The 17,280-nt window shown below is 48.8% G+C and overlaps 5 protein-coding genes across 5 annotated transcripts; all 5 read left to right on the top strand.

The window, feature by feature from the left end:
- The first annotated feature begins 982 nt into the window (after positions 1 to 982).
- On the top strand, positions 983 to 3,017 carry DFJ58DRAFT_698511 (uncharacterized protein). The gene is made up of 8 exons (XM_041383531.1): positions 983 to 1,015; positions 1,037 to 1,243; positions 1,295 to 1,488; positions 1,541 to 1,668; positions 1,719 to 1,842; positions 1,897 to 2,166; positions 2,223 to 2,533; positions 2,582 to 3,017. Exons 2-8 carry the CDS (start codon positions 1,066 to 1,068, stop codon positions 2,691 to 2,693), a joined length of 1,317 nt encoding a protein of 438 aa, XP_041247954.1. The 5' UTR covers positions 983 to 1,015; positions 1,037 to 1,065; the 3' UTR covers positions 2,694 to 3,017.
- Positions 2,985 to 3,800, top strand: DFJ58DRAFT_608543 (kinase-like domain-containing protein; the record flags this gene model as incomplete). Its single annotated transcript, XM_041380849.1, has 5 exons — positions 2,985 to 3,182; positions 3,234 to 3,264; positions 3,318 to 3,355; positions 3,403 to 3,612; positions 3,663 to 3,800. Coding segments are annotated over 5 exons (615 nt in total), but the record flags the coding sequence as incomplete, so codon positions are not given.
- Positions 3,801 to 6,908: 3,108 nt separating this feature from the next.
- Positions 6,909 to 10,010, top strand: DFJ58DRAFT_911668 (uncharacterized protein). Its single transcript, XM_041395240.1, has 9 exons — positions 6,909 to 7,393; positions 7,446 to 7,573; positions 7,628 to 7,775; positions 7,808 to 8,011; positions 8,068 to 8,372; positions 8,419 to 8,557; positions 9,436 to 9,507; positions 9,562 to 9,628; positions 9,749 to 10,010. Exons 1-9 carry the CDS (start codon positions 6,971 to 6,973, stop codon positions 9,898 to 9,900), a joined length of 1,638 nt encoding a protein of 545 aa, XP_041247952.1. The 5' UTR covers positions 6,909 to 6,970; the 3' UTR covers positions 9,901 to 10,010.
- A 1,222-nt stretch (positions 10,011 to 11,232) lies between these two features.
- On the top strand, positions 11,233 to 11,793 carry DFJ58DRAFT_769103 (uncharacterized protein; the record flags this gene model as incomplete). The annotated part of the gene is made up of 2 exons (XM_041388992.1): positions 11,233 to 11,420; positions 11,479 to 11,793. Coding segments are annotated over exons 1-2 (379 nt in total), but the record flags the coding sequence as incomplete, so codon positions are not given.
- Positions 11,794 to 13,666: 1,873 nt separating this feature from the next.
- Positions 13,667 to 16,961, top strand: DFJ58DRAFT_654454 (uncharacterized protein; the record flags this gene model as incomplete). The annotated part of the gene is given in 9 exon segments (XM_041381792.1): positions 13,667 to 13,995; positions 14,015 to 14,482; positions 14,665 to 15,370; positions 15,425 to 15,559; positions 15,599 to 15,717; positions 15,777 to 15,872; positions 15,930 to 16,259; positions 16,317 to 16,389; positions 16,452 to 16,961. Coding segments are annotated over 9 exon segments (2,766 nt in total), but the record flags the coding sequence as incomplete, so codon positions are not given.
- Positions 16,962 to 17,280: the final 319 nt, after the last annotated feature.

The raw sequence follows: 17,280 nt of genomic DNA, 5'->3' as shown, positions 1-17,280 counted from the left end.
ACTGGTTCTTCGTTTCTTGTCTACCGGTGAATCGAGCCATCGTTCCATGCGCTCACTTGGTTTACTAGTGCCAAACCGTGCGAGGCCTTATATGAACATGAAGTCGATGATGCACTCCGCCGTCGAGCTTCCCTAGCGCTGTTTTCTTCCAGATCCTGGTCCGAGTGTTGTGGTTGATGAAGTAGGACCGACTGAGCAGTGAGACGTGCCACTCACATCCAGGAATAATATTTCTTATGCTAGACCATGAGTGCCTCATTCCTAAACGTACTTTCTTCACTCATCTAGTCGACTTCTAGCAAATGCTCGGGTCTACGTCTTGACGTCGTGCTTCACCATCCAACACATGGAACTTTTGCCACAGAGGCAGTGTTGTTGAGTTGGTCGATGGGCGTCAGAGTTGGGCCATGCGGCTAACCTTATCAAAGTATGGTGCTGTGCTGCCTGTGCACAGTCAGGCACAGTCCACTGTGGGTGGCGGATACCTTGACTCGTCGATGAGCAACAAGCGTCGCTGAGTCTGACAAGGCTTCTCGTTCTACTTTCTCTGCGTTTTGAACGAGAACTTGACTTGACATCTTCGTGTAGTAGGACGCCAACTGATGCCGTGCTTGTGTGCAGTGCCAAGTTGGGTAATACTAACTGTGCACGGAATCTTGCTGCTGCGGAAAAAGAGCCGGGAAGAAACCGCCATGGAAAATTTGAAATTGTTTAGATGGTGGCACGGGGCACCACTCAACGTTTCAATTCTGAGATCAGCTGCAGAGATCTGATCGGTATCTTCGATAGCGTGATTGCAGCATGAACTCAACGTTTTCAAATGTTAAATGTTTGAAATTCAGGCCTACCATCTCATTCGTTATGGCTCAAACACAACTTGAAGGCGGATCTGCAGATCTGATTATCGATGGCCGGCGTGATCACAGGAAGTCGTTCCAGTGTACATACACGAGGATTGTGCATGCACGATTAATGGCTGTGTTCTATCTGCCTGTTAAGTATCTCGGCTCCTTCCCTCCCCTCCGTCTCATATTCCCTCTGACCCATCTAACCCACCCGACCAAAATGCCCTCCCCGGATCCGCCGCTCAAGGATTTGATTAAGAACTTTTTCAAGAATTTCCATCTGGGCGAAGTATTCGCAGTTCGATCGAGGCGCCCTGCAAAGAACGAACGTACACAATGCAGCTCGACAACCATTCACCATGAATTTCGCGATAATTTCATCCCTGTAGACATCCCTAGTGAGTTTCCCGTTCCTTCACCCACTCTCCATTCAAATCCATCACTACTAGTGCACCCTGGTTCTCTGGCCATTTCCTCCTCTACATCTTTTCGGGGCGATTCCTCTACCCGCCTCGGCAGAGCTTCTGACATGGTTCAGACATTTTTGCCCTTCGTACAGGCCATTGCAGGTCCTATTCCACTTGTCGGTGCTCCGATCAAAGCTACTATTGGTGGATTATTAGAAATATTCAAAGCCATGGATGTGAGAGTTTATGTCACCGCAAGGACATTCTTGAATCTCAATGTAATCATAGAGACGTGGTCAGAATAAGGTGGACCTGGATAGCTTGGCATCACGACTCGATCGACTACGTCTCGATTTGTGCAACGCCCCACGTGCCCGAGATCATCGTGAACGATGCCGAAGGGAAAATCTTACTAGGTATACCCCTCGTTGGTGTTTGAATTCACCTGACATTGAATGCCACTTAGCATGCTGCTAGAAATCTCCGCCACGCTGACAGAGTTGCGTAAACATGCTCTCGCATACCCATCCGTCACACAAGATATCGCCGGATGCTTTACGAAAATCGACCGTTATATGGCTGAGTATTTGGTTGTGTTCTACTCTCTGAATATTGTTCGTGTTCACTTATATTCCACTTGTTAGTTGTCATCCCAAATGCAAAATGGAGATGACATACGGGCAGTGTTGGCAATTCTGCAGAGGCAGCAGGAGTATCTTCAGAGGCAACAGGAGGATCATCAGAAGCAGCAGGTCGATCATCAGAGGCAGCAGGAAATCCTGATGAGAATTGAAAGCCGGATCATCTGTGTGCAGTCCTCCGTGGGGCCGGTCGTCACACTTGGCTGTGTGACACTGGTAGATGCAACAGGCCGCCAACATCCAATACCGATGGACGTCTGCGACTCATTTGAGGTAAGCCTCGCCATAAATTCCGTCTTGGGGAAGCTTCCTCATCAAATTCTCTTTAGCGATTCGATGAGATGCTTCGACTTCTATTAAAACACAGCTCGATCGAGGCTCAAATTCAGAGACGGTATATGGAGCAAGGACAATACGATTTATGCATCGACGACGACAAGCAAGTAACCCGACTTACAAGCCATGAATGGCCAAGCATTGAAGCGGGCACGAAGATTGTCATGAGGGTTATTATTGAACAGCAGGCGTCATCATACTCTGAAATTTCCTACCGATGTCCTTTTTGCGGCGATGTGAATCGCCTCGACGTCGGGCCTGTTATGTATTCGCTTGAACGGCAGGCAGGATGCTCGGTTGATTGGTGAGTATATTTAACTTGTGGATTCTGACGGCGCCTAACAACCGGAAGTCGAGTATGCAAACAACGATTTCAGATCTCCCGCAGAAGCTACAGTGCAAAATGGAGCATTCAATCCTCTAAACTTGATTCGATACTACGATTGACGCAGAAATGCGCCTGATTCGCAACTTCCATGTCCAGCAAATTGATAATATCATCAAATCTTCGGATGTGCTCAGGGAAACCAGCTACCCAACCGCCTCGGGTGGTCTTGGAGACGTTTACAAGTGTTTATTGAATTGTGGCGCAAGTTCGGATGAAGTATTTCATACACTCGGTTTTTTTCTACACGTCCTGACTCCGACTTCAGGTTGCGGTCAAATCCCCTCGATTCCCAATTCCAAGTGATCGTGAACGTGTCAGAATCAACAAGGTATATTGGGGTCCAGTCTGACACTCGCATATCTGAACTTATAAAATGCAGAACATGGACCGTGAGATTCGTATATGGGCCCCGTTGAAGCATCAATATGTATTGCCCTTACATGGCATTATAAAGCAATTTGGCTCATTTCCAGCATTGGTTTCCCCCTGGATGCCGAACGGGACTTTGAATTCTTACCTTAATCGTGCGCATGAGACCCTCTCGATGATGGATAGGCTTCGCCTCGTGAGTTCTATCTGCGAAGCCAAGTACGAGTACTTACCACATTTTCAATAGCTTAAACAAATCACGGAGGGGCTCCAGTATCGTGAGTGATAGATTGACTATGCAAGGGACCAACTGATTTCTATGTTTCGGCAGTTCATGACAACGACGTGATACACGGTGACCTCACCAACGTGAGTTTACAAATGCCGTGCAACCAGAATCTTCATTGTTATTGTAGAATAATATTCTGGTTGCTGCCGATGGATCCCCTCGTCTTGCAGATTTCGGTATCTCGAATGTCATAGTGCAATCCAAACCTGCCTTCGACTACCACACAGGTGCAGTACGTTGGGTCGCTCCAGAGCTCATCGACCCCCCGGAAGATCAACCCATACAATGCGCAACCAAATCTACCGACATATACTCTCTCGGCGGTGTCATGCTTCAGGTCAGTGGCTCGTTGGCTTGCTAGTGACACTGACACCCCCCCACGTGCAGGTCCTATATGGGAAACAACCTTACTGGTGGCTGAAGAGCGCCATAGATGTTGTTCATGCTAAGTTGAGACAAGCAGAGCCCATCAATTCCTCCATCGAAATCCAACCCAATCACCTGGATTTCATGCGGCGGTGTTGGTCGACGGCGAAAGAGTTTTCGCCCGTCAGCAGAAGAGATAATCAGCTACCTTCAGGAAGCACTGTTGAATGAGACTTCGTCTGTATAAGGTCTTAGTTTTCAAGCGATCCTCTGTCTTGTATTTATGTCGACTTCGATTGTGCGTCCCATTATATATAATATCGCTCCCTGTATCCTGTGGCTTTCTAAGCGCCACATCATGCCCTCACCCATCGTTACCTTGACCGTCCATTCTGCTTCAAGCCGGATTTAGCTTGGAAAATCTTCAGTGCTCCTGGACTATATTTCACCTCGAGTACATTCGAGCTTGGGCTTCCAAAAGCATCGGGGACCTTCAAGACGCATGGCGTGCTTGTAGTGAAGACCGTACTGGCGTTAACGGAGATGTCCATGCTGTCAAGCCAAACATGAATGTGTACCATCCACCTATCGGCAAGTACTACTTAGTATGTACTCGTGTATGATGTGCTCACATTCCATATACCAGGTGCTTTTGTCATCATGAACCATCCCTACTCGCTTCGTTACCCACACACAACTGTATATATCCCTACTCCCACTGCCACATACATGCGTCCGGTCATAATCACATCTGTCCTCTTCCACGCCACCCTGGTCCCTATCCACCGTGCGCCGTAACCGTTTGAGAGGGCTGCTTGTGTGTACGCCAAGTCTCAACCATCCACTATTCTTGCTTTGTATCTTCAAACTCGACCACCAGCGTCTCCTGTGGCGTCACTTGCAGTTAGCCCTTGTTATGCGAGAATCCTCAGCATACATGCGCTGAGGTCTGCCACCCCGGTGAGAGAGTCACGATAGCCTGAGATGTGGGGGGTATTCTACTGAATTTCTACACCGATGCTTGCTATTCTTGTCCAATTAACTGCACTCCTACAGAGAGATGGGCGCAATATTAAGCGGTTACATACCAGTGGGTAAGCATTATGGGCGAATCATCTAAGTACACATACTCATCCAACGAATTCCAGAGGTGCTTGTCCTTTCCGACACCTATCAATTTACGAGGGTCAACCACATTCTGACCGAAACTTCAAGACTTGGACACTCAACACTGCACAGGAGGTCCTCACACCGTGCCTTGCAGTCTGGGTTGTTGTCTAACACTTCCGTGAACTGCAATAACCATGGACAGGATGGTCCATTCAGGACTGTATCAACGGTGTCATTAAAAGCTCGTTCACTTTGTTTTGTAGCGTGAGCTCGATATTTTCATGTGATCAGATTTTTCGCTGACATACTGAATCAGCTGGGTTTGCAACTGCTTCCTGTCTCGACCCTGCCTCGCTGTGATCGATACATGACTGATATCTGCATCTGACCATCGCTGATCATCTTCTGGAAAATCTATGGTATCGGCCTTCCTTCGACTTTTTCACTCAACGACCCCTCGTCCTTCGCGTGAAACAATTGCTTTGCAGGAACGTGTACGCGTATCTATTGGTAATAGTGCCTAGTACCTCAGTACTCAGTGATGAGTGCACTGGTCGAACAGAATCTATCGATTGGGTGTTTCGATGAGATTTGTGAGAGACGTCTAAACAGAATTTGGTGTTACAATACTACTTTTCCCAAACGCGATTGTGGCAGAGCGTAAGACAAAAGAGCGCACGGGAGAGGGAAAATTATCGAGTGGAAGATCTCATGACCAACATGAAGACGACCAAAGAAAAATCTGCAGCAGCTTACTTCACGCATACATATACCTTTGCATCCAATATAGCACTAGCGATCTGATGTGCTGTCGGCATTGTATATGGGGACATCCGACAGGTAGAGGTGAATGGTTGGTCCCAAGAGAATAACGAGCTGGTTCCCATCAGTCAACCGCCACTGTCGGAAATGCAACCATGTGCGAAGACGATGTGTGAGATGTCCCTTGACCAACATGACGATATCATTGTGCACTCTTGATTTTGATGAGCTTACCGACATGTGAGGACACGCGGTGCATTTTCCCCACCCTGCCAGTCGTTAATGTATCGCTTTGCAAAAATTATTTCTGGACGCACTTTACTGAGATCGTCACTCCCCGAAAAAATTCCAAACTTCTCCAACTGGTCTACTGGTGAATCGAGCTATCGTTCCATACGCTCACTTGGTTACTAGTGCCAAACCGTGCGAGGTCTCATATAAACATGAAGTCGATGATGCACTCCGTCATCGAGCTTCCCTGGCGCTGCTTTCTTCCAGATTGTGGTTCGAGTGTTGTGGTTGACAAAGTAGGACCGACTGAGCAGTGAGACGTGCCACTCACATCCAGGAATGATATTTCTTATGCTAGACCATGAGTGCCTCATTCCCAAATGTACTTTCTTCACTCATCTAATCGACTTCTGGCAAATGCTCGGGTCTACGGGCATGTTGCCTTGGCGTCGTGCTTCACCATCCAACACATGGAACTTTTGCCACAGAGAAAGTGCTGTGGAGTTGGTCAACGGGCATCAGAGTTGAGCCATGCGGCTAACCTTATCAAAGTGTGGTGCTGTGCAAAGTCCGGCACAGTCCACTGTGGGTGGCGGATGCCTTGACTCGTCGATGAGCAACAAGCATCGGTGAGAAGGCGCGTCTAAAACGGCCGGCGGGAACGGCGGACTGATGGGGGCACGCCCCACATCAGGGCATTCGCGACTTCAGAGACCAAAGGACACCGGGGGTCCTATAGATTAGAAAGCACTGTCCTACATAGAGTATTCCTCTCAATGGACAAAAAACTGGATTAAAAAAAAAAAAAAAAAAAAAAAAAGCATCGGTGAGGCTGACAAGGCTTCTCGTTCTACTTCTCTCCGTTTCGAACAAGATTTTGACTTGACATCTTCGTGTAGTAGGACACTAGTTTTCCGTATTTGTGTGGAGTGCCAAGTTGGGCAACTGTGCACGTGCTGCTGCGGAAAGAGCCGGGAAGAAACCGTCAGGGCACCACTCGTAGAGATCTGATCTTCGATTGTCAATGTTTGAAATTCAGACCTACCTGGCTCAAACACAACTTGAAGGCGCCCAGCGCAGATCTGCAGATCCGATCATCGCAGTAAGTCCGACGCTTCCAGTGTACATACACGAGGATTGTGCGTGCACGATTAAGGGCTGTGTTCTATCTGCCAATTAAGTATCTCGACTCCTTCCCTCTGACCCATCTAACCCACCCGACCAAAATGCCCTCTCCGGATCCGCCGCTCAAGGATTTGATTAAGAACTTTTTCAAGAATTTACATCTGGGCGAAGTATTCGCAGTTCGATCGAGGCGCCCCGCAAAGAACGGACGTGCACAACGCAGCTTGACAACCATCCACCATGAACCTCGCGATAACTTCATCCCTGTAGATATCCCTAATGAGATTCCCGTTCCTTCACCCACTCTCCATTCAAATCCATCACTGCTAGTGCACCCTGATCCTCTGGCAATTTCCTCCTCTACATCCTCTCGGGGCAATTCCTCTACCCGCCTCGGCAAAGCTTCTGACGTGGCTCAGACATTTTTGCCCATCGTCCAGGCCGTTACAGGTCCCATTCCACTTGTCGGTGCTCCAATCAATGCTACTATTAGTGGATTATTGGCAATCCTTCAAGTCATAGATGTGAGAGCTTATTTTATTACCAGGATGTTTCTTAATTCGAAGGCCGTCACAGAGACGTAGTCAGAATAGGGCGGACCTAGATCGCCTGGCGTCACGACTCCATCAACTAAGCTCACATCTGTGCAACGCTCCGACCAGCCAGGATCCCATTGAACAATACCGGAGGGATTCCATAATTAGGTATACGTATTCTTGATGTGTTCTTGAATTTACCTGACATCGAGTCGCACTTAGGATGCTGCAAGACATATCGGCCCAAGTAACACAGTTGTACAATCGTGGTCTTGCATACACATCTGTTGCGCAAGCTATCATCGGATGCTCCAGCGAAATCGACCGTTATCTGGCGGATTATTCGGTTGTGTTCTACTCTCTCAAGATTGTTTGCATGCACTCATTATTCTGCTTTGTTAGTTGTCATCTCAAATGCAAATTCAACACGACATTCACGAAATGCGGAAAACTATAGAGAGGCAGCAGGAAACCCTGATCAGATTTGAAAGCGTGTTCTTCCATGGACAGTCTGTGGGACCGAATGTCACGCTTGGCTGTGTGAAACTGGTAGATGCAACAGACCACTTACATGCAATACCGATGGACGTCTGTGACTCATTTGAGGTAAGCCTCGTCATAAAATCTATTTTGTGGAAGCTAACTCATGAAATTGTCTTTAGCGATTCAACGAGATGCTCCAACTTCTATTAAAACACGACTCGGTCGAGGCTCGAATTCAGAGACGATATATGGAGCAAGGACAGTATGATCTGTGCATGGACGACGACAACCAAGTAACCCGACTTACGAGCCATGAATGGCCAAGAATTACCGCAGGCATGACGATCGTCATGAGGGTCGTCTTTGAACGGGAGACATACACTAGAGTTGACTACAGTTGTCTCTTTTGCGGCGCTGTCAATGACGTTGGCGCCGGGTCAATTATGCATTCGATTCAACGCCAGGCTGGTTGCTCGATCGATTGGTGAGCATTTGTCTTCCGGCTGCTGACGACGCTTAACAAACAAAAGTCGAAATTGCAAACGACGATTTCAGATCTCCCTCGGGAGCTCCAGTGCAAAGCGAAACACACAATCCTACGACACCGACTCCGTTACCAGAACTGAAGAAGAAATGGACCTGATTCGCAACTTTCACGTCCAGGAGACGGTATGTTACCGTGAAACTTCGCTGGCAGTCTTAAACTGAAAGCTCAATGACCTTAATCCCAACCCAAACGCCGATGGTGCAATGGCCGTGTCCCGCTCTCAGTGGGTGCGTAACCTCGTCTTTTGACCTGCTTAACCGACGCTGATGGTGCAATGGCCGTGTCCCGCTCTCAGGAAGTGCGTGACCTCGTCTTTTGACCTACTTACCCCGACGCTGATGGTGCAATGGCCGTGTCCCGCTCTCAGTTGGTGCGTGACCTCGTCTTTTGACCTGCTGATTGACGCTGATGGTGCAACTGATGGTGCAATGGCCGTGTCCCGCTCTCAGGAAGTGCGTGACCTCGTCTTTTGACCTGCTTACCCGACGCTGATGGTTCAATGGCCGTGTCCCGCTCTCAGCGAGTGCGTGACCTCGTCTTTTGACCTGCTTAACCGACGCTGATGGTGCAATGGCCGTGTCCCGCTCTCAGGAAGTGCGTGACCTCGTCTTTTGACCTGCTTACCCGACGCTGATGGTGCAATGGCCGTGTCCCGCTCTCAGGAAGTGCGTGACCTCGTCTTTTGACCTGCTTAACCGACGCTGATGGTGCAATGGCCGTGTCCCGCTCTCAGCGAGTGCGTGACCTCGTCTTTTGATCTGCTTATTGACACTGATGGTGCAATGGCCGTGTCCCGCTCTCAGGAAGTGCGTGACCTCGTCTTTTGACCTGCTTACCCGACGCTGATGGTTCAATGGCCGTGTCCCGCTCTCAGCGAGTGCGTGACCTCGTCTTTTGACCTGCTTATTGACACTGATGGTGCAATGGCCGTGTCCCGCTCTCAGTTGGTGCGTGACCTCGTCTTTTGACCTGCTCACTCGATCTTGATGCCCTGACAAAGTTCCGACCTGTCAATGAGGAAGCACGTGATTTCAATGCTGGTGGTGCTTCGACGACGGTTTATTCTCATAGGGTGTGATGTCGTCTGTTGAAATGTTTGACTGTTTATTGACCTTGACGGTGCCAGGCACACAATGTTCTTGGCCATGGCCCAATAATATCCCGCCCACCAGGTCACGTTTCACCCTCACACGGTATGTGATGTTATTTTTCCAAGTGAACAGCCAAATCTAACTTTTTCATTGCGCTGTGAGATGGTGCGTGTTTCCATATCAATCTATATTACAGCATCCCTTTGAGCTGATTGTGAATAGCAAAATATGGGTACAACCGCATTGGGGAGATCGAGGAAGACAGTAACGATGATGAAGACGAGGATGGAGCGGAAGGCTTAGATGATGAAGAATGGGAGGATTGCGAGGACGGGAAGGATTCTGAGGAGACAAATCATTATGGCGAGCTTTAGATATGACATGATATGGCTACCCCCTGTGCAACTGCAGACTCGGCTTCATATGCTTTCATGTTTTTCTCCCTGTGTGCATTGTGAATAGAATGTCATTCAGGTGAACCCAGTGTGTTCAAGCTCAAGGTTACTCTGTAAAATCCGTGTCAAATCTGCTGTGCCTCATGTACTTTTTGCTGCTGTCCGAACTACTCAATTTTCCATCCCGAGTGAGAAGTAGATTCGGACATCTATACAGTATATTTAGTTGAAACCTTGGAGTTGTATGCACTCCCAAACATTTCACATTAGAAATTGCATCTTAGGAGAGCTGCAGGAGCATATGGCTTGATCGAATCGGATTGATGTATGCATGTGCATGCAATACACGTACTGGTATCAGGATATGCAAAGTATATCATATTGGGGCATGACTCAATTCTGGCGTTTTATGTTTGACAATGTGCCAGGTGAGTAACGTTCGATATCTGAGCCGCACATCAATTTGGAGTTAGAGGACCCGCCAGCCTTCGTCGATCTGCCGTCACATTTCACGGATTATTCAGAGCCATCCTTCTAGTATTTCCCGCATAAACTTGGATGCTGTGAATATCGATATCAATCATAGTAACAGCCGAGTCACTTGAACATACCCCTCGCAGATATTAGACGTAGGCTCCACTCACATAACAGATATGAAGCTATCGCTCACATCATTGTTTCCATGCTCACTTAAATTGACCAATATTCCTGTTGTGGGATGACGTCAATGGGCAGTTCGAATGAAATCATCTGCGGTTCGAGACCATCATATCACAGGAGTATATCAAAACCTGAACCGAGGATAAGGAACCACTGACATGCCATGTACTTGCGTTGTCTTCCTACTTTTCAACGAGGCTCACTGGCAGTCACGGTGAGTTAACCTTGCTTACATCATGATGTTACGGCACTATTATTTCGCTTCCTTGGTTGCTTGTCCCTTGTGCAGACCTTGTGCGAAGGTTGGCTCGGCTGTCAGCATTACCCAGGAAGGTCGGTATCAGGGTTATATTTGGTTCATGGTCTATAATGCAACATTTCCGGAAATCCTTCTGTCAAACCATGTGTCAGTCCTTCATGACCGTTCTTTATATTTGTGTACGTTCTTGCTACGAGCGCATTTGGCATCATTGCGCTGACTTCAATATATGCTAGGTGCGCTACATTGGAATACTATTTGCTGTGTACGTCTGCAAGGCTATCTACACAACACTGCAATGTGATAATAAGTCATATCTTGCAACCAGCATCAGTATCCTATGTATGTGTCCTCAAATGTGTTCGCTCCTTCTGACTGGCTGCATGCAGGGAATTTCCTGCGGTGCCTTACTACCGGTACCGACTTGACCGAAATATCATTCAAGTCATCATGATTGCTCGGATAAATGCCATGTATCGGGGATCGAAAAAGTTGCTCATCTTTCTTGTTGTAGCCTTGCTAGCTTGCACGATCACCTCCGGAGTTTTGATGGTAATTGGAACCCGGGGTATCTCGACGCGTAAGTTTTAATTATCCATGAAAGCTTGGATCACGAAAGACTCATGGTTATTTACTAGAGGAGACCACCCTTTCCGCCGGCTACCATATCTGCATCATCGAATTTGACACATCCATGATAAATTTGGATTACGAGAGTCTGGTATCCACTGCTGCGTGGGAGATCCTCAACTTGTTTCTCGCAGTCTGGATTGTCATACGGCACTTCCGGGAACTGCGACAATCGACGATAGAATTGACCATCGGGGATTATTTCAGGATATTAATAGAGAGTCACACATTTTACTTTCTAGCGTCAGTTCGGTTAGCCTAAGCTAATATCTTGTTTCACTAGAGTTCCGTATTTTATAGCTTTGCTGCTGTGGCTTGCTTCGAGCTTGGCGCACTGTCTCCAAATATTACGGTACGCCGAGCTGCGACTGGCATCTGCAGCTGATCACTCTCTCATCATTTCTCTGCAGAACTCTTTGTCCGTTGGGAGTGCTATTTACTCTGGGATTTGGTCAATCGCCGATGCATTGCAGATGTTTGTGCTGGGATCGCGTCTGATCCTCAGCGTTCGGGGATATCACGCTAAGGTCGTAGCCAGGGCCAACGGAGGAACAGGCATGACGTCCATTGCTTTTGATGCTGCTGGAGATACGTTAACCGGCGGAGATGTGTAGAGAGTGAAACGAACCAAACGATCAATCACGGTTCTGTGCGGGGAGCATGCATATTTGTTTGTTTCGTTGTGATATTTAGCGTCATCTCGCTATGTCTTCGGTGTTCTGACAGTGTATACTGTCATAATGATACATCTAATATATTGTAATGACCGAGAAAAATAGGAAATATTAATGAGGTGAACGAGCAGGTGCCTTTGAGCTACCGCAGTGATGTATCCACGGGTAGGATCCCATTCCGCTTCCTATCATTTAGGTTATGTATCCGATACATTGATTTTTTAGCTTACTACCTGCTGTAACTTAGGCTATCAGACCGATTATCGTTCGGTGGATCTGATACATTAGTTTTGACTCGTTTATGCTGTAGGGTATCTAACACTACTGAGCTCCGTTCGGCGGATCATACGAGCGCGGGTGCTGATCAGCTCGTTGTTCTTGTACGTGATACCAAAGGAGCGTACACTTTGCGTCGGACAAATGCAAATGTATTGCTGATAGCTTAAAACTTGCTACGTTAAATCATTATTTGACTAGTCGTATTTGTCTGTGCTGATCTGGGAGTGGCGGGCGGGTGCAAAACTGAGATCTAGTAGCTAGAACTTAGAGTGAGAGATGACTGCGCAGTGCGAGGTGGGCTGAAGCAAGACTCGCGCTGGCGCGACACGTAATAGACTAGCATCCTACGCTAGCCTCGTGCCTCGGCCAGCTCAGAAAGCCACTGGCACCTTTCTTTCAACGAGGCCCAGTGTGGTAAGTTTCCTGCAATGAAGAGTAGTCAGAAATTCTCAGAATACATCGTTTATTCGTGTCGTGAGTCATGACTCTGATAGCAATTTCGGTGACAAAAGAATAGCGCAGAGTCAAGCTGAGTCATTTTACGTGATTCGACGCCCCGGTCCCCCGGAGCCGTTCGAGATGATACAGGCTGACTCAGCAACGCTGTCAGACTTATATTTCGTGTGTACCGTCGAGCAGCTGCAGAGCCCTTATACCAATACCCTTCGCATGGAAACATCCTCACCTGGAACAATATTAACCCAACATCAAGCTGAGAACCAAGTACCTGGTTCAGCAAATCCAACCTCAATCTCAAGCAGTAACCGCCGTGGCAATCGTCCCAGAACTCGCGTTCCTCCAGCGAATGCAGCGAGTTCGCATGTCGTAGTTGCTCCAGACTCAGCTGGTACAAGCAGCAGGACAGCCTCGCCAAAACTTTAATCAGAACCGATCTCATGATCACAAACAGGGAAGCTCAAATCCGCGTAGACCACCTGGCGCTTCTCAGACCGCTAGCTCTAGCTCAGTCGCAGGTGAAACAGGTGATGGAAATGCACGGCCAAGGAAGAATCGCCTTCCAAGACGTCCCCAGGGAGTCACCACTGCGAATGAACCCAACGTCACTGATTCTCAAACCCAGTCGCAGTCGAAGCGTCCATCCCGGCGTTCCAAATTTAATTCGTCACTTTCTGAACCGCCACCATTTACTGGTGACTCAAAACCTAAAGTTGAAGTCCATCCCCCACCGCAAGCTTCTTCGCTGCCTAAGAAAGTCAAGCCTCCGAGACCCAAGGCGCCTCTCGCCGACGACCTCACTTCGACTCTTACTCACGCCCTCAGCACCCATCCTTATCCTGACTGCCCAATCTGCTTCAACCCCATTCGTCCAGAACAGTATACCTGGTCTTGCTCTACTTCAGATCCCTCTGAAAACCTACAATGCTGTTGGACCACATTCCACCTGAAGTGCATTCGGGCTTGGGCTTCCAAAAGCGTCAAAGACCTTCAAGATGCATGGCGTGCACGTGGTGAGGAACGTACTGGCGAATGGAGGTGTCCCGGCTGTCAAGCCAAACGTGAATCTGTACCATCCAGCTACCGGCAAGTGCTACTTATCTACTTTTATATCGTGTACTTATCTTATCATCAGGTGCTTTTGTCATCGCATCACAAATCCTTCCCCTACTCGCCTCGTCACCCCGCACAGCTGTGCATATCCCTGCTCCCGCGTACGTACTTCTGCTTGCGGTCACGGCTGTCCTCTTCCCTGCCACCCTGGTCCCTGTCCACCGTGCGCTGTTACCGTCCGGAAGGGTTGTTGGTGTGGACGCCAAGTGTCAACGGTCCGTTGTTCTTCCCTAGCATCGCCAAACTCGACTACTGGCGTTTCCTGTGGCGTCATTTGTAGTAAGCCCTTGTCGTGTGGGAATCCCCAGCATACATGCGCTCAGGTTTGCCACCCCGGCGAGTGCAAGCCTTGCGTCGTGGCTGAAATCGTCGCGTGTTATTGTGGAAAAGAGGAGAAAGAAGTCCCGTGCGGCGACAGGAAAGATCGGGCGGTTGTATGCGCTGTTGAGGGAGAGGTTGGCTGGGAGGGCCGCTATGAATGCGATGGTGTGTGCAGTAGGCAAGTATTTGTTCATCTTCATCTTGCTTATTGCCTATGGCGCATGTTTGACGGAGGGTCGTGCATGATGCAGCGCACACATTCACATATTCTCTTTACTCTAACGTATCTCGTGCAACCAATAAAGGATATGCCACCCATTCCAAATAATTATTCTGACGTTTCTTTCACAGACCCTTTGCATGCGGAGTACACACCTGCGAGAAAGGATGTCATCCCCCGTCATTCACACCTCCAAGATGCCCGCTTGATCCATCCATCATGCAAACCTGCGCCTGCGGCAGGCTCGCTCTCCCCACTGTCGAACAACACGATCGCTATATCCACGGGCCGGAATCAATAACCACTCCCAAATACGGCTTCAGTGGCAAAGACATTGCGTATTTCCTCGGACCCCGCACATCCTGTACTGTTCCTGTCCCTACATGCAAGCAACGGTGCATAAAAACCTTACGCGACTGCTCGCACCAATGCGGGGTAAGCTGTCATAATGGCCCCTGCCCACCATGCACCGAGCTCATAGAACGCACCTGTCGATGCGGAGCGACGAAGAAGATGATCAGGTGCGGCGAAGTCATCGAGACCAGTGAAAGTAACGAAGCCGGTGATATCCTTTGCGATCGTGCATGCATAGCCCTACGCATATGCGGGCGCCACCAATGCAACCGCATTTGCTGTCCTCTCGCGTCTCTTTCTGCTGCGCAAAAAGGAAAGGGCAAGAAACGTGCAGGATTTCTGGACGAGCTTGGTGCTGAAGAAGGCGGGCTGCACGAGTGCGACCTACCATGTGGGAAGATGTTGAACTGTGGGAACCACCGGTGCGACCGAAAGGACCATCGAGGCGCGTGTGGGGTGTGTCTGCAGAGCGTTTATGAAGATGTAAGTAGTTTTTTTCATTGATCATCGTTGTATTTTGGCCTGACGTTCAAATAGCTCATATGCCCGTGTGGTCGGACGGCTTTGGAGCCTCCAATTCCATGTGGTACAATGATGACTTGCAGTTATCCGTGCGCAAGGCCTTCACCTCCATGTGGCCATTCGCGCATCCCTCATGCATGCCACGAGAGCGTCATTATTGCCGGCGCGGACTCAAGCCAAGCAGTGGAGCCATCTCCTTGCCCACCGTGTCCGTTCCTCACCAGCAAACAGTGTGCTTGCGGGAAGAAGATGGTGGATAATGTCAGGTGTGCGCAGGAGCGGGTGAGCTGTGGTACCGTGTGTGGAAAGTGAGTTTTGTGTTTGTCTAACGGTTGTCATATCGAGTAACTTCCCTTTTGCTTCACAGGTCACTAGCATGCGGTTTCCATCATTGCGAACGCTTGTGCCATGCAGATGATTGTGGGACATGTACTGCTGTATGCGGCAAGTCTCGCAAATCATGGTAAGTTATCTTCCATTCTCTCCTCTCCAGCTGATATGAATTCCCCCTTTAATCTAGCTTGCCAGCACAACACCCATGCACCCAAACATGCCATGCCCCATCAGCATGCCCTGAAACTGAAGCCTGTCTCACGCTTGTCACCCTCACCTGTCCCTGCGGCCTCATTCGTTCCTCCATCCCATGCTCCCAAGCAAACTCAGCTGCCCAGCTCAGATGCACTGGTGAATGTGCGATCAAGAAACGTAATGCGCGACTTGCGGATGCTCTTGGCATCAGCTCCGAGAAACGCGAGGGTTCACAGGCCAAGGTCACTTATAATGATGACCTAGTGACTTTTGCGAGAGCGAACAGTAAGTTTGTGGGATTAGTGGAGAAGACGTTTGCAGAGTGAGTAGTGGTTTTTACGATTGCCTGATGGGCATTCTCACATTATCTTCATTCCAGTTTCATTACTTCTGATAAACGCACACAAGTCCTGCCGCACATGCCTCCTGAACGACGTAAATTCGTGCATGATGTGAGTTCACTTTGTTTCTGAAACATTGTATTTTGTGATACTAATATACCAACCGTACATAGCTCGCGTCTATCTACCGCATGGATACACAAATGGTTGATCAGGAACCTCACCGAAGCGTACAGCTCATCCGGCGCATTGACACGCGCATCCCGACGCCACTTTTATCTGCATCCCTCCCATCTGCATCGCCATCGCCTGCAGTCCTAGGCAAACTCGGTGATTTGCGAGCCCCGAAAGCTGTGTCGGGCGTAACGAGTGGAAGTGGAGTATGGGCCAAACCCCAACCAAAGGTTGCAGAAGCAGGTGGGAAGTGGACAGCAGTTGTCTCACGCCCTGGGTCTGGGAGTTCTTCGCCTGCTCCTGGTGTGTCGTCGAGCTCGGGAGGGATTCAAACTCCCGGTGCATCATCGAGCTCCGGAGGGACTCAAATTGGTACTGCTACTTTGAGTTTGAAGCCGAGTGCTGGAGCATGGGTGTCGTCTTCTGTGCAGCGCGCGAGAGAAATGGCTAGTCTAGACATGAGTGGGGAGGAAGAAATAGTGCCGGATGATTGGGAGGATGATGTGTAGAGTTGGTCAGTTGCGAGCTTGGCACATGCTGGCGACGATGGGAAATATTAAGATCTAGCTGTGGTCGAGCACAAGGCTTGGATAGCCATCGAGGTCTGTCTCGAGAATTTATATGTGTGTAAACAACTGGCAAGGCAGGGAACTGAGGCATATCACAAAGCCCCGTTGAACATGTTCAAAGGGTTAAAATTCATGATCCCCAGTAGCTGCATGACATTGACATTGGAAAGGACAGTCACCTCTACAGAATTTGACAAACACAGGGAGATGCCTACGGAATATAGGTATCACAACATCTGAAATTAGTAGGGCTCTTGCC

This window comes from Suillus subalutaceus (assembly GCF_016647625.1).
Source record: "Suillus subalutaceus strain FC151 chromosome Unknown DFJ58scaffold_16, whole genome shotgun sequence".
Lineage (NCBI taxonomy): Eukaryota > Fungi > Basidiomycota > Agaricomycetes > Boletales > Suillaceae > Suillus > Suillus subalutaceus.
Note: the sequence above shows the minus strand (reverse complement) of the source record. Positions and strands in the feature narration are given on the sequence as shown.